General features: G+C 41.2%; 1 protein-coding gene across 1 annotated transcript; it reads right to left on the reverse strand.

Moving 5' to 3' along the window:
- Positions 1–4917: 4917 nt before the first annotated feature.
- On the reverse strand, positions 4918–7733 carry LOC129773773 (uncharacterized protein K02A2.6-like). Its single transcript, XM_055777418.1, has 4 exons — positions 7397–7733; positions 7225–7354; positions 5149–6428; positions 4918–5093 (listed from the first exon to the last, which is right to left on the reverse strand). The coding sequence occupies exons 1-4, from the start codon at positions 7731–7733 to the stop codon at positions 4918–4920; spliced, it is 1923 nt and encodes a 640-aa protein (XP_055633393.1).
- Between the last annotated feature and the right edge of the window lie 17658 nt (positions 7734–25391).

Below are 25391 nucleotides of genomic sequence, written 5' to 3' on the forward strand. Positions count from 1 at the left end.
TAAAATAATCTGCCAGTTCCTTTGGGAATTTTCAAAATATATTCATGTGAAAGAGTTTAATTGAATGTTTTCTATCCATGTAACACTGTGACCAAATATGTTTCAATCAAGTGCTATTAACAGGTGGTTATCGAGTTGGCATTAACCACTGGTGGGCTTCCAGTATCGAGGAAAATGTGGAAATATCTAATCGTTACTGAAAATAATCTGCCAGTTCCTTTGGGAATTTTCAAAATATATTCATGTGAAAGAGTTTGATTGAATGTTTTCTATCCATGTTACACTGTGACCAAATATGTTTCAATCAAGTGCTATTAACAGGTGGTTATCGAGTTGGCATTAACCAATGGTAGGCTTCCAGTATCGAGGAAAATGTGGAAATATCTAATCGTTACTGAAAATAATCTGCCAGTTCCTTTGGGAATTTTCAAAATATATTCATGTGAAAGAGTTTAATTGAATGTTTTGTATCCATGTAACACTGTGACCAAATACATTTGGTATTGTGGCTTTTCAATCAATCGCAATTAACAGGATAGCTTCAGAAGATTATTCTTCCCCATCAGTAGGATATTTCCGTATCCAATATTGTATGCGCCCGCAATCGATTATTGCTCAGTCGCCGAAAGTTCCCAGCTCAGAGAGTTCATTCCCCTCTAGTTTGCCTTCCAAATTGCCATCGTAAACCACACCTTCTCTCGGTTCAATCACACACAAAAAGCATACTTAAGCGATATACTGGTGGTGAGACACATTCATTTTTCGTGAGGACATCGACAAGACAACATCGTTGCCTAACGTGCTGGAGGAGGTGGACGGCGAAGGATCGACACATACACGCGCAGAACTCTTTCCGTTAGGATGCCATTCAGCATCGAGAAAGTTCCGGAAAGATCTAATCATTGCTGGAAAATAATCTGCCAGTTCCTTTGGGAATTTTCAAAATATATTCATGTGAAAGAGTTTAATTGAATGTTTTCTATCCATGTAACACTGTGACCAAGTATGTTTCAATCAAGTGCTATTAACAGGTGGTTATCGAGTTGGCATTAACCACTGGTGGGCTTCCAGTATCGAGGAAAATGTGGAAATATCTAATCGTTACTGAAAATAATCTGCCAGTTCCTTTGGGAATTTTCAAAATATATTCATGTGAAAGAGTTTGATTGAATGTTTTCTATCCATGTTACACTGTGACCAAATATGTTTCAATCAAGTGCTATTAACAGGTGGTTATCGAGTTGGCATTAACCAATGGTAGGCTTCCAGTATCGAGGAAAATGTGGAAATATCTAATCGTTACTGAAAATAATCTGCCAGTTCCTTTGGGAATTTTCAAAATATATTCATGTGAAAGAGTTTAATTGAATGTTTTGTATCCATGTAACACTGTGACCAAATACATTTGGTATTGTGGCTTTTCAATCAATCGCAATTAACAGGATAGCTTCAGAAGATTATTCTTCCCCATCAGTAGGATATTTCCGTATCCAATATTGTATGCGCCCGCAATCGATTATTGCTCAGTCGCCGAAAGTTCCCAGCTCAGAGAGTTCATTCCCCTCTAGTTTGCCTTCCAAATTGCCATCGTAAACCACACCTTCTCTCGGTTCAATCACACACAAAAAGCATACTTAAGCGATATACTGGTGGTGAGACACATTCATTTTTCGTGAGGACATCGACAAGACAACATCGTTGCCTAACGTGCTGGAGGAGGTGGACGGCGAAGGATCGACACATACACGCGCAGAACTCTTTCCGTTAGGATGCCATTCAGCATCGAGAAAGTTCCGGAAAGATCTAATCATTGCTGGAAAATAATCTGCCAGTTCCTTTGGGAATTTTCAAAATATATTCATGTGAAAGAGTTTAATTGAATGTTTTCTATCCATGTAACACTGTGACCAAGTATGTTTCAATCAAGTGCTATTAACAGGTGGTTATCGAGTTGGCATTAACCACTGGTGGGCTTCCAGTATCGAGGAAAATGTGGAAATATCTAATCGTTACTTAAAATAATCTGCCAGTTCCTTTGGGAATTTTCAAAATATATTCATGTGAAAGAGTTTAATTGAATGTTTTCTATCCATGTAACACTGTGACCAAATATGTTTCAATCAAGTGCTATTAACAGGTGGTTATCGAGTTGGCATTAACCAATGGTGGGCTTCCAGTATCGAGGAAAATGTGGAAATATCTAATCGTTACTGAAAATAATCTGCCAGTTCCTTTGGGAATTTTCAAGATATATTCATGTGAAAGAGTTTAATTGAATGTTTTCTATCCATGTTACACTGTGACCAAATATGTTTCAATCAAGTGCTATTAACAGGTGGTTATCGAGTTGGCATTAACCACTGGTGGGCTTCCAGTATCGAGGAAAATGTGGAAATATCTAATCGTTACTGAAAATAATCTGCCAGTTCCTTTGGGAATTTTCAAAATATATTCATGTGAAAGAGTTTAATTGAATGTTTTCTATCCATGTAACACTGTGACCAAATACATTTGGTTTTGTGGTTTTTCAATCAATCGCAATTAACAGGATAGCTTCAGAAGATTATTCTTCCACATCAGTAGGATATTTCCGTATCCAATATTGTATGCGCCCGCAATCGATTATTGCTCAGTCGCCGAAAGTTCCGAGCTCAGAGAGTTCATTCCCCTCTAGTTTGCCTTCCAAATTGCCATCGTAAACCACACCTTCTCTCGATTCAATCACACACAAAAAGCATACTTAAGCGATATTCTGGTGGTGAGACACATTCATTTTTCGTGAGGACATCGACAAGACAACATCGTTGCCTAACGTGCTGGAGGAGGTGGACGGCGAAGGATCGACACATACACGCGCAGAACTCTTTCCGTTAGGATGCCATTCAGCATCGAGAAAGTTCCGGAAAGATCTAATCATTGCTGGAAAATAATCTGCCAGTTCCTCTGGGAATTTTCAAAATATATTCATGTGAAAGAGTTTAATTGAATGTTTTCTATCCATGTTACACTGTGACCAAATATGTTTCAATCAAGTGCTATTAACAGGTGGTTATCGAGTTGGCATTAACCACTGGTGGGCTTCCAGTATCGAGGAAAATGTGGAAATATCTAATCGTTACTGAAAATAATCTGCCAGTTCCTTTGGGAATTTTCAAAATATATTCATGTGAAAGAGTTTAATTGAATGTTTTCTATCCATGTAACACTGTGACCAAATACATTTGGTTTTGTGGTTTTTCAATCAATCGCAATTAACAGGATAGCTTCAGAAGATTATTCTTCCACATCAGTAGGATATTTCCGTATCCAATATTGTATGCGCCCGCAATCGATTATTGCTCAGTCGCCGAAGGTTCCGAGCTCAGAAAGTTCAGTCCCCTCTAGTTTGCCTTCCAAATTGCCATCGTAAACCACACCTTCTCTCGATTCAATCACACACAAAAAGCATACTTAAGCGATATTCTGGTGGTGAGACACATTCATTTTTCGTGAGGACATCGACAAGACAACATCGTTGCCTAACGTGCTGGAGGAGGTGGACGGCGAAGGATCGACACATACACGCGCAGAACTCTTTCCGTTAGGATGCCATTCAGCATCGAGAAAGTTCCGGAAAGATCTAATCATTGCTGGAAAATAATCTGCCAGTTCCTTTGGGAATTTTCAAAATATATTCATGTGAAAGAGTTTAATTGAATGTTTTCTATCCATGTTACACTGTGACCAAATATGTTTCAATCAAGTGCTATTAACAGGTGGTTATCGAGTTGGCATTAACCACTGGTGGGCTTCCAGTATCGAGGAAAATGTGGGAATATCTAATCGTTACTGAAAATAATCTGCCAGTTCCTTTGGGAATTTTCAAAATATATTCATGTGAAAGAGTTTAATTGAATGCTTTCTATCCATGTAACACTGTGACCAAAAACATTTGGTTTTGTGGTTTTTCAATCAATCGCAATTAACAGGATAGCTTCAGAAGATTATTCTTCCCCATCAGTAGGATATTTCCGTATCCAATATTGTATGCGCCCGCAATCGATTATTGCTCAGTCGCCGAAAGTTCCGAGCTCAGAGAGTTCATTCCCCTCTAGTTTGCCTTCCAAATTGCCATTGTAAACCACACCTCCTCTCGATTTAATCACACACAAAAAGCATACTTAAGCGATATTCTGGTGGTGAGACACATTCATTTTTCGTGAGGACATCGACAAGACAACATCGTTGCCTAACGTGCTGGAGGAGGTGGACGGCGAAGGATCGACACATACACGCGCAGAACTCTTTTCGTTAGGATGCCATTCAGCATCGAGAAAGTTCCGGAAAGATCTAATCATTGCTGGAAAATAATCTGCCAGTTCCTTTGGGAATTTTCAAAATATATTCATGTGAAAGAGTTTAATTGAATGTTTTCTATCCATGTAACACTGTGACCAAATATGTTTCAATCAAGTGCTATTAACAGGTGGTTATCGAGTTGGTATTAACCACTGGTGGGCTTCCAGTATCGAGGAAAATGTGGAAATAACTAATCGTTACTGAAAATAATCTGCCAGTTCCTCTGGGAATTTTCAAAATATATTCATGTGAAAGAGTTTAATTGAATGTTTTGTATCCATGTAACACTGTGACCAAATACATTTGGTTTTGTGGTTTTTCAATCAATCGCAATCAACAGGATAGCTTCTGAAGATTATTCTTCCCCATCAGGAGGATATTTCCGTATCCAATATTGGATGCATAAAACCTTGTGCCTCCAACGTAACGCTCTCGTTTTCGAAGTTCTCCAAATATTCATTCATTCAGAATGAATTCAGATTCAACTTCATACAAATGATCTCTATATCAACGAGAGTCCTACGTCACCCTTGCGGTTATACCATAGATATAACCCACTTCCTGTTTTTTTATTTTATTTTAGTATGGTACATAGTCCTCAAATTTCTTCGGATCCAGTCTTCTTCTCTTAGCTCTTTCGGTTCCTACATCTTGCTTGTTCTCAGGTATATTTCCATCCTGGATTTCAGGATCTGCTAGATGTTCCGTAGTGTCCTGTTGTTTGTGTTCCTCCTCTTCTAAAGCCTGTCTAGAAACTGTTTTATTTAGTTGAACCTCTGCTTTTTTTTAAATGTGTCACATGACGATTACATTCATTTCCGGTTTCCAATGATTTAACCGTGGCTTCCGCTCCAGTACGTTTAATTACCTTGAATCTTTCCGAAGAATAATCTGTGTTTAGCTTATGATCCTTCTTCATCCTTTTTGTATAAACTACATCCCCAACCTTGATTGGATTATCGCGAGCCTTTCGTAGATTATCAGAATATTCCTTCCCTTTTTCTTTAATAATTTCATCACGATCTCGAACTTCCTCATCCTCTATGCTGTACGGCATTGACGGTAGTTTATTCCTTATTCTTCGTCCAAACATCAATTCCGATGGTGATTTCCCAGTTGTTGAATGGTTTGTAGTGTGGTACACCAACAAAAACTTACTAAGTTCCAAACGCCAATCCTTACCTAACTCCTGGGCTATTCGTAGTCGTTTTAAGATACTTCTATTTTGTCGCTCTACCTCACCGTTCGCCTGTGGCCAATATGGTGTGGTATTGACTAGTTCGATGTTCATTTCTTGACAAAACTGCTTCAGCTCCTTACAATCTCCGTTCAATTGAGGTCCATTATCAGCTCTCATGGAGTAGGGAATTCCAAATCTACCGAAAATAGTTGAAAACTCTCGAATTGTATCATTTGCGGTGATACTAGTCATTTCAACGACTTCAACAAACCGACTGTAATAGTCCACCACAACGAAAAGCCATTGTCCTTCTGGAAGCGGTCCCATAAAATCAACTGCTATTTCCTGCCAAGGACCGGCTGGCATTTGTTTCCTCCGTATTGGCTCTGGAGCGTCCGGTGCCGATACTAAAATACAACCTCGACATTTCTCTACAAAACCTTCCACATCTCTATCCATTTTCGGCCACCATACCGATGAACGAAGCGTAGATTTCATCATAGAACATCCCAAATGCCCTTCGTGAGCAATGTTAAGAATTCGTAGTCTTAGAAGTTCAGGAACAACTATCCGATCACCTCGCAACAGAATGCCCCCTACTTCACCAAGCTCATTACCGAACACCCTGAACTCCAATGGAATTCTCTGTCGTTGATCTTGCCGAAGACTCTCCAAAACCAGCTGTATCTGCACATCATTCTTGCTAGCCGCAACTAGTTCATTCCAAGGGACGGCCACCGCGCATGAAGCAAAGTTAGCTATCTCCCTAATCATAATTTCCTCGTTTTGATCAAACGGAATTGGTTTACATGTTGATAGTCTAGACAATACATCAGCAAGATTTTGATCTCCAGGAATATACGTTATCGAATACTCAAATCCTTGCAGACGAAGCACCCATCTTTCAATTCTGGCGCAAGGTTTCGAACGTGGTTTAAACAAGTAAATTAGGGCTTTGCAATCAGTCAAGATTTCAAACTTCAATCCATATAAGTAAATATAAAATTTTTCGACACTCCGAACAATTGAAAGCGCTTCCTTTTCAGTGTGGCAGTAACGCTTCTCTGTATCAGTGAGGGATTTTGACGCAAAGCAAATTACTCGATGTTTTCCTTGGTTATCTACTTGAATTAGTAAAGCGCCGAGTCCAATAGGACTAGCATCCGCCATCACCATAGTTCTATCTTGTTTTTTGAAGAACCCCAATGTTGTTGACTTAGTTAGTGCTAACTTGATTTCGTCAAACGCAGTATCATGTTTTGCAAGCCATTCAAACGGAACTCCTTTTCTTGTCAAATTTCTTAGGGGGGCATCAACCGTTGCTAAATTTGGAATAAAGCGATTCAAGTAGTTTGCTAAACCTAAGAAACTACGGACCTCATTGGCATTTTTAGGTTTTCTAAAAATAGTTAACGCTGCTACTTTCGTGTCGGATGCAGTAATGCCTTTCTGATTGATTTTATGGCCAAGAAATTCTATTTCTGTCACACCAAAAATGCACTTTTCCTTATTAAGCTGTATATTTCGTTCCTTCAGTCTTACAAGTACCTAAAAGAATAGGGTATAATAAAAAAAAACAAAAATAAATTAAGCAAGTTACGTAGTATTTTTCTTTTTCTTTTCCAGTATAATATTCATATAAGAAGTTATCTTCAAACAGAAAAAAAACATCGGTGCACTAACATCGGAAATTTACTTTACTCTACCTTAGCCACACGATCATCATGTTCGTATTTATTTTTTCCTTCGATGTAGATATCGTCAATGTACCACCAGGTACCCTAGATGGGCAACCAACCAGGATCTCATCCATAGTTTTCTGGAAAATTTCCGGGGCTGTGACCAGTCAAAACGGCATTCGTTTGAATCGGTATAAACCCCGAGGTGTTAGAAAAACCATTGCATCCCTCGACGTTTCATCTAATTCGATTTGCAGGAATGAATCCTTCACATCTAGTTTACTTCGGATCATGCTAGAACCAATTCTGGCTAGAAAATCGTCGATCAATGACATTGGGTGTCTCTCTCTTAGAACAGCCTCGTTCACTCTTCGAAGGTCCAGACAAATTCTTGGCTCACCGTTCGCCTTACCCACAACAACTAACGGTGATACCCATGTAACAGGACCCTTTTTCTCTTCTATGATATCTCGTTCCATCCATTCACTCAACTTATGATTGACTGCCTCCTCTAAAGCTACCGGTACTCTTCTCATTGGTTGAAAAACTGGCTTAATTTCCGCATCCAAATGAATGTGCACTGAGCATCTTTGATCTTGGAAAGCGGCTCAACTTTTTTCGTAACCTGATCAATATCCAAGCTAACTTTTAGAATACCAAGTGCCTTCGCTGTTTTATCTCCCAACAGCGAACGTTGACCTCCTTTAATAACAAAAAACTCCGCCTCTACGGATTCAGCTCCCACACACACCACAGCTTTGAAGGATCCCAACACTGTCAGTGGAATGCTGTTTGCATAGCTCTTCAATATGCGATTACTGCCTTTTACACAGCTTGACACACAGATCCCTGCGGATTTGAAACTGTTCCAAGCAGTGTCTGTAATTAAATTTGCATCAGCTCCAGAATCGACCAACATGGGATGAAAGACTCCTCCGATTTTGCAGACTATTACGTTCGACACATTTCCGGAGTAAAAGGCGTAGTACGTTTTCTGTGAATCGTTCGCCAACGGCACAATTGCCTCTACCGCATTTGACTCCCATACAGGCGAAGTTTGGTCTACTATACGGATTTTCTTAGTTTCCGAAGAATGCTCTCGCATGTTTTCCTTACATCCGAATGAAGGTCTATTCTGCCAACGGCACCGTGATTCGAAATGTCCCATCTTTTTGCAACGTTTGCACCATTTTCCTCTGGCCGGACATCTACTGTCGGTCGAAATGTGTCCATAGAATCCACATTTGAAACATTTTAAATCCGCACTTTTAGACTTCAATCGAGATTCTACGGAATTGTTTGGTTTTGTCTGCTGATATCGTGACTTCCGTTTAGCATGATGTATATCAAACACTCGTTCTCCATATTTCACCTCTTCTCGAATTGCACCAAAATCCTTCAACTGCTTAAGTACTCCTTCCAACGACCTTCCAATCTTCTACTGTTCTATCCTTTTGCAAAATTTGTTTGCGTAGTTCTTCTGAAGTACAACCTTCTACTATGGTGTCTACCAACATAATGTCGGTGAGTATTTCCCGAACTTCCGGATCATACCTATCCACACCACATTCACCTATTTGTTGCCGAATTCTGATAATAAATTCAGCAAATCGCTCTCCTTCCATTTGCTTCATTCTTCGCAAGTGATGCCGTTCCAAAACATCTTGTCGTCCGGGTTGGAAAAAATCATCAAATGCTTGAACTGCAACTTCATAATACTGCTTATCCAACGACACAACTGAAAACCTCTCACTGTTCGGCAATGTTTGGAACAACGTCTGTAATTGTGGTCCTCCCAAGTGTAGCAGTTTGGCCCGTTTCCTTTTCTGATCGACTATCTCCTCCGCTTCAAAATAGTATTCCAGTGATCGTTTCCAAATCTCCCACTCCCTGTGTAACTTGGCTTTCTCAATTTCGTTGCACCTGAATGGTGGCATAGTGTTGGATAAATTCATCTGTAAACGGTGTAAATATGAATATCCATTCGGGGTTATCATCATTATAATCAATTTACGTTCATACATTGTATTAATTACTAGTTTTATCTGTTCATAAATACAAAAAAAAACCTGTCAAACAGTGCTTGTGTTCACGTACCTTCGAGCAACAAAGTTAACGAAGGCATATCTATCAAAACATTAGCATTTGTTCTCAAATTAGAGCTTTGCGGAATGCCATCCAACAAAAACGAAATTCGGCCGAAGCCTTTTGCATAGATCTTCTTGAAAACATAATCGTCACAGTCCTTCGACATTATGAGTTCTCTCAACCCCATATTCCACCAAATATAATTCAGTATCCTGCTATTATAAAATAGAATCTGATTCCCTAATCAGTCTCTCGATTTCCCAAAACCGATTAGTTTTCCCAAAACTAATACACATGTACAAATACGATCATGTCTCTCGAATCCAATCATCCGTAGTCAACCGATTCCCAAATCGGATCATCTTCATTCCACACACCATAGGTTTCCCGAAACCACAGTATCCAAACAGTCGACTTTTACATTTCCGTTCTTCAAACGACTTCGCATTTTATCCAAGTTCAAAATTGCACTGACTCTTTCCAGTTCCCAAACCGGATTTCTTCTTTACCTCTGTACACCAAGTGCCACACTTGTTTTCCGATTCCCAAATCGAATGTGTATATCGAACTCACAGATAATTAAAACTCCATCCCTTCAAGCACTTCCTCAATTCGATGCATTCCGTCAAGGATATAAAAACATGTTATGCTCGCAAGGAGAATCACGGGAAACACATCACAAACGCCGTTGACAAGTGTATTGGTATAATGAACACCATCCATCTTTCATACTCACAAATACATCTTCTGTTGTAGTTTCTTATAATTTTTCCGTTGAATGCGGCTATCAGCCATTTTGAAATTTTATGCAACTGCATTTTAGCTACTTTTCTTTTAAAGAAAATTATCCATCAATTTTTTTTTACATACCCTCGTCGCCAATGTAGAAAGTTTTTTGACGTAGGACTACGTCTTTCATTTCTATACCGGGTTGTAAAATCAAAGTTTCGAAAACGAAAGCGTTACGCCGGAGACCGAGATTGTGAGCGTTAATAGCTCCTAAACAACTGAACGAAATGGTATGAAAAACACTTCATTCGAAAGATAAAATATCTACGCGTTCTATACTTGTCACTTTTTGATCCAAAAACTTGTTTCAATAGTCTTAAAATTGCTTTCAAAACAGGCTATTGAAATCACCAATCGGTATATAAGCGAGCGCCGCTCGGAAATCCACTCAGTTCTAATTGAACAGCGATTGGAGCATGTTGTCGCTGTTGTGGTGAAGCTCTTTATTTATCATGAAAACGCGGATGAACGGTGTCACCAAGAGCCTGTTTGTGCACCCTAGGCCAGAAGGGAATCCATCAGCAGGAGAGTGATGCCACAAACGGTTCCCCGGGAAGCTACACACACATACACGCGCGGAATTCTTTCAGTTTGGATGCCATTCAGCATTGAGAAAGTTCCGGAAAGATCTAATCATTTCTGGAAAATAATCTGCCAGTTCCTCTGGGAATTCAAAAATACATTCATGTGAAAGAGTTTATTTGAATGTTTTCTATCCATGTAACACTGTGACCAAATATGTTTCAATCAAGTGCTATTAACAGGTGGTTATCAAATTAGTATTAACCACTGGTGGGCTTCCAGTAGCGAGGAAAATGTGGAAATATCTAATCGTTACTGAAAATAATCTGCCAGTTCCTCTGGGAATTTAAAATTACATTCATGTGAAAGAGTTTATTTGAATGTTTTCTATCCATGTAACACTGTGGCCAAATACATTTGGTTTTGTGATTTTTCAATCAATCGCAATTAACAGGATAGCTTCTGAAGATTATTCTTCCCCATCAGTAGGATATTTCCGTATCCAATATTGTATGCGCCCGCAATCGATTATTGCTCAGTCGCCAAAAGTTCCGAGCTCAGAGAGTTCATTCCCCTCTAGTTTGCCTTCCAAATTGCCATCGTAAACCACACCTTCTCTCGATTCAATCACACACAAAAAGCATACTTAAGCGATATTCTGGTGGTGAGACACATTCATTTTTCGTGAGGACATCGACAAGACAACATCGTTGCCTAACGTGCTGGAGGAGGTGGACGGCGAAGGATCGACACATACACGCGCAGAATTCTTGCCGTTTGGATGCCATTCAGCATCGAGAAAGTTCCGGAAAGATCTAATCATTGCTGGAAAATGATCTGCCAGTTCCTCTGGGAATTTAAAAATACATTCATGTGAAAGAGTTTATTTGAATGTTTTCTATCCATGTAACACTGTGACCAAATATTTTTCAATCAAGTACTATTAACAGGTGGTTATCGAGTTAGTATTAACCACTGGTGGGCTTCCAGTATCGAGGAAAATGTGGAAATATCTAATCGTTACTGAAAATAATCTGCCAGTTCCTCTGGGAATTTAAAAATACATTCATGTGAAAGAGTTTATTTGAATGTTTTCTATCCATGTAACACTGTGACCAAATATGTTTCAATCAAGTGCTATTAAGGCAAGGCGCAAATTGAGACGCATATAGTGCGAGTAACTTGGCGCGATATAGCGCCTGTTTTTGTGGCTAATAAAAACAGATAGAAGGGCGCAAATTGGCCGGATGACGCGAGATGGTGGAGCGCTCGTGAGACACGACTCGCGCGACGCTGTGGCTGAACCACAGTTGCTCGTGCTGGTCATGCCGGTTGTGGTAGTTGTGTTGGTGAACAATCATATAGCGCCGTGGGTTTAACACTGTATGGCTGTACTGGTCGGGTGATTGTGTTAGTAAATAAATATATCGCGCAACTCTGTGTTAATCAGTCATTGAATGCGAGTGGCATGTTATTTACACCAAACTGCGACTCAATATGCGCTCCACCACGCTACGTTTGTGGCACGTATGAGTCGTGTTGGTAGTCTCGCGTTCGCTTACGAGCGCTATACGCTTCTCAATTTGCGCCTAGCCTAACAGATGGTTATCGAGTTCGCATTAACCACTGGTGGGCTTCCAGTATCGAGGAAAATGTGGAAATATCTAATCGTTACTGAAAATAATCTGCTAGTTCCTCTTGGAATTTAAAAATACATTCATGTGAAAGAGTTTATTTGAATGTTTTCTATCCATGTAACACTGTGACCAAATATGTTTCAAGCAAGTGATATTAACAGATGGTTATTGAATTAGCATTATCCACTGGTGGGCTTCCAGTATCGAGGAAAATGTGGAAATATCTGATCGTTACTGAAAATAATCTGCCAGTTCCTCTGGGAATTTAAAAATACATTCATGTGAAAGAGTTTATTTTAATGTTTTCTATCCATGTAACACTGACCAAATACATTTGGTTTTGTGATTTTTCAATCAATCGCAATTAACAGGATAGCTTCTGAAGATTATTCTTCCCCATCAGTAGGATATTTCCGTATCCAATATTGTATGCGCCCGCAATCGATTATTGCTCAGTCGCCGAAAGTTCCGAGCTCAGAGAGTTCATTCCCCTTTAGTTTGCCTTCCAAATTGCCATCGTAAACCACACCTTCTCTCGATTCAATCACACACAAAAAGCATACTTAAGCGATATTCTGGTGGTGAGACACATTCATTTTTCGTGAGGACATCGACAAGACAACATCGTTGCCTAACGTGCTGGAGGAGGTGGACGGCGAAGGATCGACACATACAAGCGCAGAATTCTTGCCGTTTGGATGCCATTCAGCATCGAGAAAGTTCCGGAAAGATCTAATCATTGCTGGAAAATAATCTGCCAGTTCCTCTGGGAATTCAAAAATACATTCATGTGAAAGAGTTTATTTGAATGTTTTCTATCCATGTAACACTGTGACCAAATATTTTTCAATCAAGTACTATTAACAGGTGGTTATCGAGTTAGTATTAACCACTGGTGGGCTTCCAGTATCGAGGAAAATGTGGAAATATCTAATCGTTGCTGGAAAATAATCTGCCAGTTCCCCTTGGAATTGAAAATTACATTCAAGCGAAAGAGTTTATTTTAATGTTTTTTATCCATAAAATATCCATATAATACATTCGGGTTTGTGATTTGTCAATAAAGTACAGTTAGTAGGTTAGCTTCTGAAGATTATTCTTCAGAACAAGGTTTTTCGTATCCTATATTGGATGCATAAAACCTTGTGCCTCCAACGTAACGTAACTTAACGTCTCGTTTTCGAAGTCCCCCAAATATTCATTTATTCATTCATTCAGAATGGATTTAGATTCAACTTCAAACAAATGATCTCTAAATCAACGATAGTCCTACGTCACCCTTGCGGTTATACCATACATATAACCCACTTCCTGTTTTTTTTTATTAATTCGTTTATTTTTACAGGGTCAGTTACTTAAGTTTAAAGGAGCCGAATTCTTAAATATATTTTTAAAACTATATATATATATATATATATATATATATATATATATATATATATATATATATATATATATATATATAAACAATTTTCTTACATCTATGGTTAGTAAGGTGGAAAACCGATTACTCGCGGTGTACTCGAGTTTAGAAGGGTGACATATTTTTAGGAGAAGGATGGGATATAAGGAAATTGTAACAATGTTGATGAACACTCAATTCTTAAATCTATTCGTATATCTATAGTTTATTTACATTTCAACTTATTCTACTATTTATAGCAAGGGGACGAATTACCCGCAAAGGAAGGAAAGGAGGGTATAAGGACGTAGGGACAATCACACACGAAGATCTATAGCTTTAAGGAAAACATATATATGGGACATGTAATCAAGGTCTAACCGAGCCAACACATCTCTCACCGGCACATTGGGCTGTCTTCCTCGGGCCCGAAGGGAGTTTTCTAAATTCGATCTGGCGACCAGATACACCTCGCACGACCAAACAACGTGCTCGATGTCGTGATAACCTTGGCCACAAACGCAGAGATTGCTGCTGGCAAGATTGAAACGGAAGAGTAGTGCATCTAACGAACAGTGATTGGACATGAGTCGGGAGAAGGTGCGAATAAAGTCCCGACTCAAATCCAGACTTTTGAACCACGGTTTGAGGCTAACCTTTGGGATAATCGAGTGATACCACCGGCCCAATTCATCTTCATTCCACTTGCGTTGCCAGTTAGCGATGGTATTTTTGCGAACTAAAGAATAAAATTCATTGAAGGCGATTTGACGCTGATATATATCGCCTTCAATTGCACCTACCTTTGCCAATGAGTCAGCCCTCTCATTACCCGGAATTGAGCAATGTGAAGGGACCCAGACAAAGGTAATGACATAACAGCGTCTGGATAAAGCACTCAAAATTTCTCGTATTCTCTCAAGGAAGTACGGCGAGTGCTTTTCCGGCCTCACTGAACGGATAGCTTCGACAGAGCTAAGACTATCCGTTACAATGTAATAGTAATGTAGAAAGTTATTCCGGATAATAAAAGTAATGAATTCTTGTTTTTATGTGCTTTCACTCTTTATTTTACAGTCTCAATTAGCTCCCGAAGTCACTTGCGTCCGGTCACTTTTCCTGTTCAATCTCCTCTCTCCGTATCTCTCGCTCACCCAATCTGTCCCCTATTTTTATCCAAAGTATCTCATCATCAAGGTCAATACAGTTTGTCTTCAAGACTCTACAGCCAGAAGGGAATCCATCAGGAGGAGAGTGATGCTACAAACGGTTCCCCGGGAAGATCTCGATGCAGCCGCTACACACACACACATACACGCACGGAATTCTTTCCGTTTGGATCGAGAAAGATCCGGAAAATAATCTGCCAGTTCCTCTAGGAATTTAAAAATACATTCATGTGAACGAGTTTATTTGAATGTTTTCTATCCATGTAACACTGTGACCAAATATGTTTCAATCAAGTGCTATTAACAGATGGTTATCGAGTTAGCATTAACCACTGGTGGGCTTCCAGTATCGAGGAAAATGTGGAAATATCTAATCGTTACTGAAAATAATCTGCCAGTTCCTCTGGGAATTTAGAATTACATTCATATGAAAGAGTTTATTTTAATGTTTTCTATCCATGTAACACTGTGACCAAATACATTAGGTTTTGTGATTTTTCAATCAATCGCAATCAACAGGATAGCTTCTGAAGATTATTCTTCCCCATCAGTAGGATATTTCCGTATCCAATATTGGATGCATAAAACCTTGTGCCTCCAACGTAACGCTCTCGTTTTCGAAGTTCTCCAAATATTCATTCATTCAGAATGAATTCAGATTCAACTTCATACAAATGATCTCTAAATCAACGATAGTCCTACGTCACCCTTGCGGTTATACCATAGATATAACCCACTTCCTGTTTTTTTGACGTGGGACTACGTCTAACCGGAGTATATGGGGGGTAAAATGAAAACCTAAACACGGAACATACAGGAAAAAATGAAAGATTCCGAATGCTTATAACTCGAACATTTCTTACTGGATCGGAAAGATGTTGGCATCAATTGATAGGCAATATTTCTACGCTTCTATCGTACTTGATAAAATGTTATTTTTTAATAGATGAACAATTGAATAACTGTAAAATGTTAAACGTTATCTAAACGCCCTAACTGCCTCATTTTGATTGGCCCGATCTACGTTTTCCCTAACACAGCCATCAAAACCAAGCAGCCTTGGGAAAATCGGCATTGCAAATACATGAAAGTATGTTCCCTAACACAGACTTCAAAACCAAGCAGTGTTGGAGAGATCGGCATTGCAAATACATGCAAGTCGGGGGTATTTTTGTTCCGACTGAAATGTGTTTCCCTAACACAGACTTCAAACACATGGAGCTTAGGGATATTGGCATTGCAAATACATGTTAGTCGAGGGTGTTTTTGTTCCGACTGAAATGTGTTTCGCTAACACAGACTTCAAATCCAAGGAGCGTGGGGGAATTGGCATTCCAAATACATGTAAGTCGGGGGTATTTTTGTTCCAACTGAAATATGTTTCCCCAACACCGACTTTAGAACCAAGGTGTCTGAGGAAATTGGCATTGCAAATTCATGCAAGTCGGGGGCATTTTTGTACCGACTGAAATGTGTTTGCTTAACACAGACTTCAATACCTAGATGTCTGGGGAAATCGGCTCAGCAAATAAATGCAAACTGTGGGTACTTTTGTACTCGCTTGCCTTTGTGCAAACTAGAATATATTTCCTTTAATACGGTCTTCCGGGGGTACTTCTGCACTTGCATGTTTTGACGTAGAACTACGTCTTTCATTAAGGGTGCCAAATCAGAAAACAGGTCACGTTCTTATGAAATAAAGTTAACGTTAATAACTATTTTTGCCGCGAACGGGTTATAGCGATTTACATACTAAACGAATCGGAAATTCCCTAAGATTTGTTTAATATGCTATACATTAGAATCCCCTGGTTTGTAAATGGTTAAAATTCATGAAAACTTTAGGCGTTTCCATTTTTCCATACATTTGTTCTGTCCATTTGTGTGCTTTCCCGAACAGAGCTGTCAATAACGAGCAACTTATCGACGACCAACGAAGGGGAAATCGTAGGATTTGAAGTCGCCGTGAACAAAGGAAAAGTAGAAGAATGAAGGGGAATATTTGCCTTGAGTATAAACAGTGGATCTCGGTGAGGCAAACTTTCATTCGGCATCGGACTGTTGAGCAATCCAGTTCTCTTTGCTTTCGCTGCGCTTCGATCTAAGATTGGACCCCACCAGTGGTAATCCAACTTGGATATCGTCGTTTGCTTTTTCTGTTCGTTATTCGTATCGTTTGTTTTCCTTTCCACGTCATAAATTGGACGCTTCGCGTAGTGTGTGATGAACAAGAAGAAGAGGAAGGCAGGCTCGAGTACTGCAAAAAGTGAACGCATTGCCAGGGGCAAGGAAATTTCGACGCAAGCGTCATCTAATGATGAAGGCCTTGGTGTAGTGAAAAGCGCTCGCACTGAACCGAGCTTTCGCGAGTGTGACACCGCATCGAACAACAGCAAAATAGGCGATTTCGGCGCGTCGGTCGAAAATGTAAACGGCTTCTTTGGTGCCTTTGAGAATGCATCAATGCATTAAACTGACGTTATGGCGAAGCAGGCGTTAAGGCTATGCTCCAAAAAATATTTGGGGAATACCAAGCATCTTGAATATCTTACTGGAATGTTATAAGTTATTTAGGTTCGCGTACCAGTCGCAAAACTGCCTTCAACTAGGATTGCATTTGCGCTAATATTGATCATAATGAAGCATTGCTACTGTTTTCGAGGTTGTTGATATGAAAAAAAAGAGTTTATTTTGCTTGTTTAGTCACCAAGAAAGTAAATGTCGTTCTGAAATTTTGTATGTGATTAGGTTTCACTTACCAGTAGCAAAAATTCCTCCACTAAGGGTGACAGCTGCACTTCTCTCGAGCATGAGAAAGTAATGCGACTTTTTTCGTCAACATCGTCAACTGATTTTACAATGAAAAACCATTTCAAAGATTATTCTACTAAGCAGTTGTTTCGAAAATTTCACAGCATTATAGAATAATATCCGAAGGTATAAACAAGCGACTTATATAAAATAACAGCGTAGTTCTACGTCAACAATGCGATCGTATCTTGGGCACAACCTCCTATAATTTTTTTTGCACTCCTAAAAGTGTTTTTCCTAACACGGATTACAAAAGTGGGTACGAACACCACGCTTTGGCCCGGCTATTCAAGATTGCATTGAAGGATATGTCTTCATATCCTCTGCTCACTGAATTCCTACGCATACCATTTGATGATTGGGCAAGATGTTGATAACCTATTGCTGCGATGATGCCTGTCGATTCAACAATATGAGTTCGACGTACATGTCAAAATCGAAACTGAGTGCCTGAAGTTCATCAAATCAAGCAAATTCGCGGTTCGAGAAAAACGTACACTTGAGAGATGCAAACTTCAGAAGGAAACGTAAAATAAAATAATCGTTTGATAATTCTTCCGTTCACATGTTTTGTCCTAGGCGTCATACCAAACGTAAAAGGACTGTCATTAAATTTACTTGTAACGAATGCATGAATTGATCTTATATGGAATAATACAATCTTTTTACTCACATGGCAAATATATTGAATTCAATTGAATTCGGGAATTGTTCTATTCAATCAAAAATTCAATCAATACAAAAAAAAAGATTGCTCCGCTAAGATAGTCTCACGTCAACCTTGCGGTTATATCATAGATATAACCCACCAATTTTTTTATAGTGGCGAGGAACGCTCTTTCAGCCTTATCTGGGAAGGGATAACCCAGACGTCGAGTGGGGATCGCACCCACAAAAACCAAGCCCTCTACTCGTAGCCTCAATCCCCCCGGGACCACATCTAGGCGACTACTTCAGGAGGCGGCTGTGCTCATGCACATCACGAGTTTTCAACCCTAACTAGCGTTGATCCTTCCCTTTTTCTCTGTATATCTCATTTACGAATCCGTTGTACTCCGCTACGCACATCCGTTGCACAGGATTCCTTTTACCCGTCGAGACGTATACCGATTAGGAATTGCCCTCCAACTTGACGCGCAACCCGTCACAGTCACCCTCGCGGGGTTTCTCACCTGTCGAGACGTGAACCGATTAGGAAACGCCCTCCAACTTGACGCGCACCCCGTCACAGCCACCCTCGCAGGATTTCTCTTCCCAACGGAGCGCCGATTAGTGCCCTCCAACATAACGCGCACTCCGTCACAGCAGCTTCGTGGGGTACACACCGATTTGATGACGCCCTCCTAGGCGCTCGCTCCGTCTAAACGACCTTCGTAGTGTTCCTTCTTCCAACAGGCATTGCCAGCATTTTGTTGTCCTGCTCTCCAGATTCCGCTTACTCGTCGAGACGTGTACCGATTAGGAATTGCCCTCCAGGTTGACGCGCAACCCGTCAAAGCCACCCTCGCGGGGTTTCTCACCTGTCGAGATGTGATCCGATTAGGAAGCGCCCTCCAACTTGACGCGCGCCCCGTCACAGCCACCCTCGCAGGATTTTTCTTCTCAACGGAGCGCCGATTAGGCAGTGCCCTCCAACATAACGCGCACTCCGTCACAGCGACTCTCGTGAGGTACTATCCATCGCAACAGCCCTCGCAGTTTCTCTTCTATGGTCAGGGGTTATTACCACGCTGGTCGGCTCTCCACTTCCGCTGTAGCTCGGACATGATGTGTACGATTACACTGTTCACAGCGTTCCAGGTGCCCTAGTCGCGACACATTTCCTCCACTATGTTCCCGGCATGAAGGGCAGGCAGCCCCTCGCGCCTTGCGGTGAATCTGGGACACACGAATACGACATGTTTTGGTGTTTCCTCCTCATCTTCACTCTTCAGACAGAGTGGCGACGTTGCGTACCCGAACCGGTGAAAATATTGCCTGAAGCAGCCATGTCCAGACAGGAACTGTGTCAGATGAAAATTCACCTCCCCATGCTTCCTGTTCAGCCAAGTCGATAGCACCGGTATGAGCCCATACGTCCACCTGCCTTTCTCCGCCGTGTCCCATTCCTGCTGCCACTTCAAGAGTGATTCTACTCTCACTGTTTTCCGGATACCCCTGATTTCCTTCCTTCCGCACTCTTCGTCTCCCCCAATTGTGATCATGCCGGCGATAACGCAAACTGCCTCCAACGAGATCGTCCTATACGCGAAACGAACGGTCCAGTTTTCTACGATTCCGGTGGGTTTCCCCGGCTGGTGCTCCGTACCGCAGTATGGACGAGGATACAGCAGCTAGAAGACGCCTTTTGCTACTACAAGGTCCTGCGTTATTCGACATTATTCTCGCTATCGCGCTAATGGACTTCTCTACTTTCTCGCAGACGTAGTCGATGTGGTTGTTGAAATTCAGCCGGTCGTTTATCATAACTCCCAAGTATTTCAACTTACGCTTAGAAGTTATCACGAGTTCCCCGACTGAGATTTCCGCTAGCTGCACGGCTTTACAGTTACTCACCAACAATACTTCCGTTTTATTATGAGCAATCTGCAGTTTCGCTGCTTGCATCCAGTTCCCTACTGAGACGATGGACTCGGTTGCAAGCATCTTCACCTCTTCGAGTGTCTCGCCTGCCACTGTGAGAGCGATATCATCCGCGAAGCCCACGATATCCACGCCTTTGGGAAGCTTCAGATTCAGTACACCGTTATACATTACGTTCCAGAGCGTTGGCCCAGGATAGAGCCTTGTGGTACTCCGGCCGTTATATCCAACGTTGTCTGCCCCATGCTCGTCTCGTATACTAGGACGCGGTTCTGAAAGTAGCTTCCTAGAATTCTGCATAGGTACCCAGGAACCTTCATACGGTGTAGGGACTCAGCAATGGCTTCCCAGCTAGCGCTGTTGAAAGCATTCCTCACGTCGATCGTTACTATAGCACAATGTCGGTCGCCCCTCCGCTTTTGCTGTGATGCCTTCTCTGCTTTTTCAACCACTGTCCGGATAGCATCAACGGTGGACCTACCTTTCCGGAATCCAAACTGCATCTTTGACAGACCATGGTCACTCTCCGTACATTTCGTCAGTCTGTTGAGGATAATCCTTTCCGAGAGTTTCCCGAGCGTATCCAACAGGCATATAGGGCTATAGGATGTTGGTACCTCCGGAGGCTTTCCTGGTTTTGGCAGCAACATTAACTTTTGGATCTTCCATTTCTTAGGAAAGTGACCATCATCCAGGCATTTCTGTAGCACTATCCTGAAGATGTCCGGGAACGCCTGAATCACCGTTTTCAAGGGAATTGTTGGGAATTTCGTCGGGGCCGGGCGCTTTCTTTATCTGCAGTCTCTTCGCCACTGCTACCAGTTCTTCATTGGAAACTTGAGAACATTCGGTAACTATTTCGGCGTACGGTGTCGGTGGCCATATCGTTGGATCATGCATCGGAAATAAACCCTCCACAATGATCTCCAGCTTTTCGGGACACGATTCGACGGGCATCACCGGTCCTCTGATCTTCGCCATCACGACTCGATACGAGTCGCCCCATGGGTTGGCATCTGCAGCTCGGCACAGCTCCTTGAAACAGTTCGCTTTGCTCAGTGTAATTCCGCGTTTCAAGGCGGCTCTAGCTGCTCGGTACATCGTATTACGTTCCTCTCTATCAGCGCTGTTTCGTGCTCTCTGAACGAGTCTTCTGGTTCGAAGACAGCTAGCGCGAAGGTGGCGGAGAGAGTCGTTCTACCAGTGAGTTGGGCGTCTTCCATTTTTTGGTGCAACTTTCCTCGGCATGGTAATGTCGCATGCTCTCACCAGTAGATCTGTCAACTTTTCTGCGTTCCAATCTGAAGCTCCGCTATCTAGCCGAAGTGCTTCGACGAAAAGGTCCTTGTCGAAAGCATTCGTCTTCCACTTCCGCTCACAGCTTGTTCTCCTCCGAACTAGCACGTGGTTTCGTTGACCGATTCTATACCGGATCGCTTGGTGATCACGGTGCGTATACGACTCGCACACTTTCCACTCCGTACTTGCCAACAGCGACGGATTGCAAAATGTAACGTCGATGATGGATTCGTGCCCATCTTTCCGGAAAGTGCTGGTGGTACCTTCGTTCAGTAACTTATCAGACTGTGTGGTGCTTCATTGACACGAGTCTTTGAATACATTTGAAAACAATAACAATTCAATACTAAAGTAAAATGTACGAACCGAATGTTCCGATGAACAATTGCAAATATAAATATATATAGAAGATGCATTTGCATATGAAGTGAAATTCTGATTATCCGTGAGCGTAACATGAGCAAATTTATAACACATGCGAATGGGGGCTCTTTTGGTATTAACATGTTCTTCCACATAGTAACTCGATGTTGATGATTCCTTAATATTTTCCTTCGTTGATCGTATTGTCTTCACATATTCACGTTGCAGAGCCATAGTCCTTGTCTTCGTTGGCCGAGGCATTTTGATTGAATGTAATACTCTTCCGTTAACTGTTTTTAAAAGCATAGGCAACCGTGGCAGTGTTCCGAGCTCTTTAATACAATTTGCTTAACCAATGTTAAAGTTGCTAAAACTACATTATAGACCCATTAAACGTAAAAATAATAATTGTATTGATATTAACACAATTTTATTCTATTGATTTAATGACATGAAACGATATGACTTAGGAATAACATTTTATTGAGTGGTTTTTCTAGCTGTTTCGATGATGTTGTCTGGCATCAGTGTCGAAAAAATAACGATGTTTTCACCAATACAAACAAAACCATTGCCGAAAATTGAAAAATGAAAATTTAATTTTCAGAGCACTAGCTCGAGTTTTCCGGCGTTTTTTACTATACAGTGCGACAGCAGATGAAAATTTAATATCTTGTGAGTAATCGATTAGAGTTTGGTTGATATCACTTGATGGGAAGTGTGCGAAAACGATAATTTTCTTCACACTGTTTCGCAAAATTATTGATTTTAGGGCGAGGGGTGAGGGAGGGAGATGAAAGTGAGAGCGATAGTTGCAGCCATTTTTGGCTAGCTTCCACCTTCACCTTAAGGGGAATCTTTAATGAACTCGACACACCAATGCCACTATGTGTCTGCGATCACTATCTTCCCGTCCGCCGGTGGAGCGTTTTCTTCGACCCTTCTGAGCTCCCTGACAGTTCGAAACATACTGAATGGGTTTCGCCATCTTGATCTTCTTTGTTTTAAAGTGGCTTTAAATTTTCCAGGTCATCCGCCTTTTGCGCCTTTTTTTGCTTTTTGTTAGTTGATGAATCGAGAGGCGATGTGGTTGACTATGGAAATTTGGAAGACAAACTATAGGCGAATGAACTCTCTGAGTGTGAAGTCTCCAACGCCTGACTAACAATCACTGGAAAATTATTATTTTCGCGATGCGAAAAATTTTCCGTTTAATATTTTATACAAAAATTAGATACGTAATCTCACGTTAGAAAAATAGTTTCTTACAATATATAACACTCTTGTATCACACAAACACCAAAATTTCATTACTATTCAGAGAATATAGACACGAATATATTTTATTGGTGGGGAAGAATTATCTCAGAAGCTTTCCTGTTAGTTGCACTTGATTGAAAATTTAGAAAACAAAATGTATTTGTTCGCAGTAATATACACAGTGCATTCAAAAAGTTCCGGGACTATTTTTTAAAACGAAGATAAAACGAGATACTCAAAAGTTTTAGTATTAGTTTATAGGCCTTCTCTTTCCACACAAATTTTTGAACATTCGTAGAGGTGTCGGAAGGTGCGTTTCAACTGCTCAGCCGGTATGGAGTTCATAATACGCGTCATATTTCGTTGAAGGTCTAGAACATCGTCAAAACGGTCCTCTTTCATAGCGTTATTTAGCTTGGGAAAAAAGAAAAAGTCTGCCGGGGCGAGGTCCGGAGAATAGGGGGGATGGGTGATAACAGTCACCTTTTATTTGGCTAGAAACTGTGCAGCCAACTTCTCAGTGTGCGCGGGCGCATTGTCATGAACCAAAAACCATTCTCCAGATCGGTATTAGTCGGGCCGCGCCGTATCCGTGCCAATAATTGTTCCATGATACTTTTGTAGAAGACCGCTTTCACTGTTTGCCCTGGAGGCACAAAATTTGATGGCGGCTCTCTGCTCCATAATTAAAATTGTGACGCGACAAAAAAAACACTGCGTTACTCTTATCAGCCAAAACTAACTACTGAATCGAAATAGCGGTTCACGGTAGAAACGGTAGCTGGCCACAAGTTGGCGGAAAGTAGTTCGTGCGTTGGAACAGAGATAGCGCCACTTCCCGATTTTAGCGCGCGGTAGTCCCTGAACTTTTTGAATGCACTGTGTAATTATTATTAATAGAAAACTGTTAATATAATGAAAACGCGCAGTAAAGATAATGTACGTCCGTGTCGTTACAGGTTTTATTGAGAGAAAAAAAAGAAAAATGATAAAGTACAGTACAGCAGAGAAACGTCAAATGTTACACATTAATTCCAAACTATAACAGAGTTGGGTTCAATTACATTGTAGCACAGATATGGATAATTAGATGAAGCACAGCTTATATAATTCCAACACCCCCGCTTAAGCTGATGCGTCCACTCCCATTGCAGCTCGGTTTCGTTCTAACTTGATCCGTTCAAGGGTCTTGGTCAGACCATCCGCAATCTGTTTATCGGTGCTTACATAACTCAGCCTTACGATGTTCTGATCGAGGGCATCGCATACAAAGTGATGACGTATGTCTATATGTTTCGTCCTTGGCGTATAGCCTCTGTTTTTGGCAATACAGATGGTACTCTGATTGTCACAGCACAGTTCGATGGTTTGATCCAGACCTAGTTGTTTCATCAAACCACGCCACCACATAGCTTCCTGTACGGTGGCGGATAGAGCCATGTACTCGGCCTCGCATGTAGATAGAGCTACGGTGGGTTGCCGCTTACAACACCAAGACACTGCAGCACCTTGCAGCATAAAAATATATCCGCTGGTTGACTTACGATCGTCCAGATCCGAAGCCCAGTTAGCGTCAGAGTAACCGATCAAATCGGTATTACCTCCCTTGGTGTATCGCAGCTGAAGTTTCGACGTACCGCGTATATATCGAAACAGGTGTTTTACCGCTTCCCAATGCTTGGTTCCTGGATTCGCGTTAAAGCGACTTAATTGGTTGACTGCAAAAAGAATATCGGGTCTGGTGCACTGCGCCAGATACATCAAACTGCCTACAGCTTCCTGGTATGGGATAGCTTTCATTTTTGCAATCTCATCCGCGGTCTGTGGAGCCGTCTCCTTAGTCAGCTTCATGCTGGAGTTCATCGGGGTCGATACTGCCTTCGCTTGTCCCATGTTGAATCGGGAAAGCACCGATTCTATGTAAGCTTCTTGATCTAGAGCTACAGCATCCTTCTTCCGAGTAATTCGCATTCCTAGGCACGAGCTAGCTGGTCCTAAGTCTTTCATCTGGAACGTGTTGTGCAGCTTCTTCTTGATGTCGCTGGTCCACATATCATCATTGGAAAAGATGATCACGTCGTCTACGTATATCGCAACAAATATCATCCTATTGCATTCGATACGATAATATAAACATGGGTCGAAATTCGAAGATGTCAGTCTGAACCTACGCAGCGCCGCATCGAGTTTAGCGTTCCAAACGCGGCTCGATTGTTTAAGGCCATAGAGAGCTTTATTCAAACGGCAAACCAGTCTTGGCTGGTCGGACCT

This window comes from Toxorhynchites rutilus, chromosome 3, assembly GCF_029784135.1.
Source record: "Toxorhynchites rutilus septentrionalis strain SRP chromosome 3, ASM2978413v1, whole genome shotgun sequence".
Taxonomy (NCBI): Eukaryota; Metazoa; Arthropoda; class Insecta; order Diptera; family Culicidae; genus Toxorhynchites; species Toxorhynchites rutilus.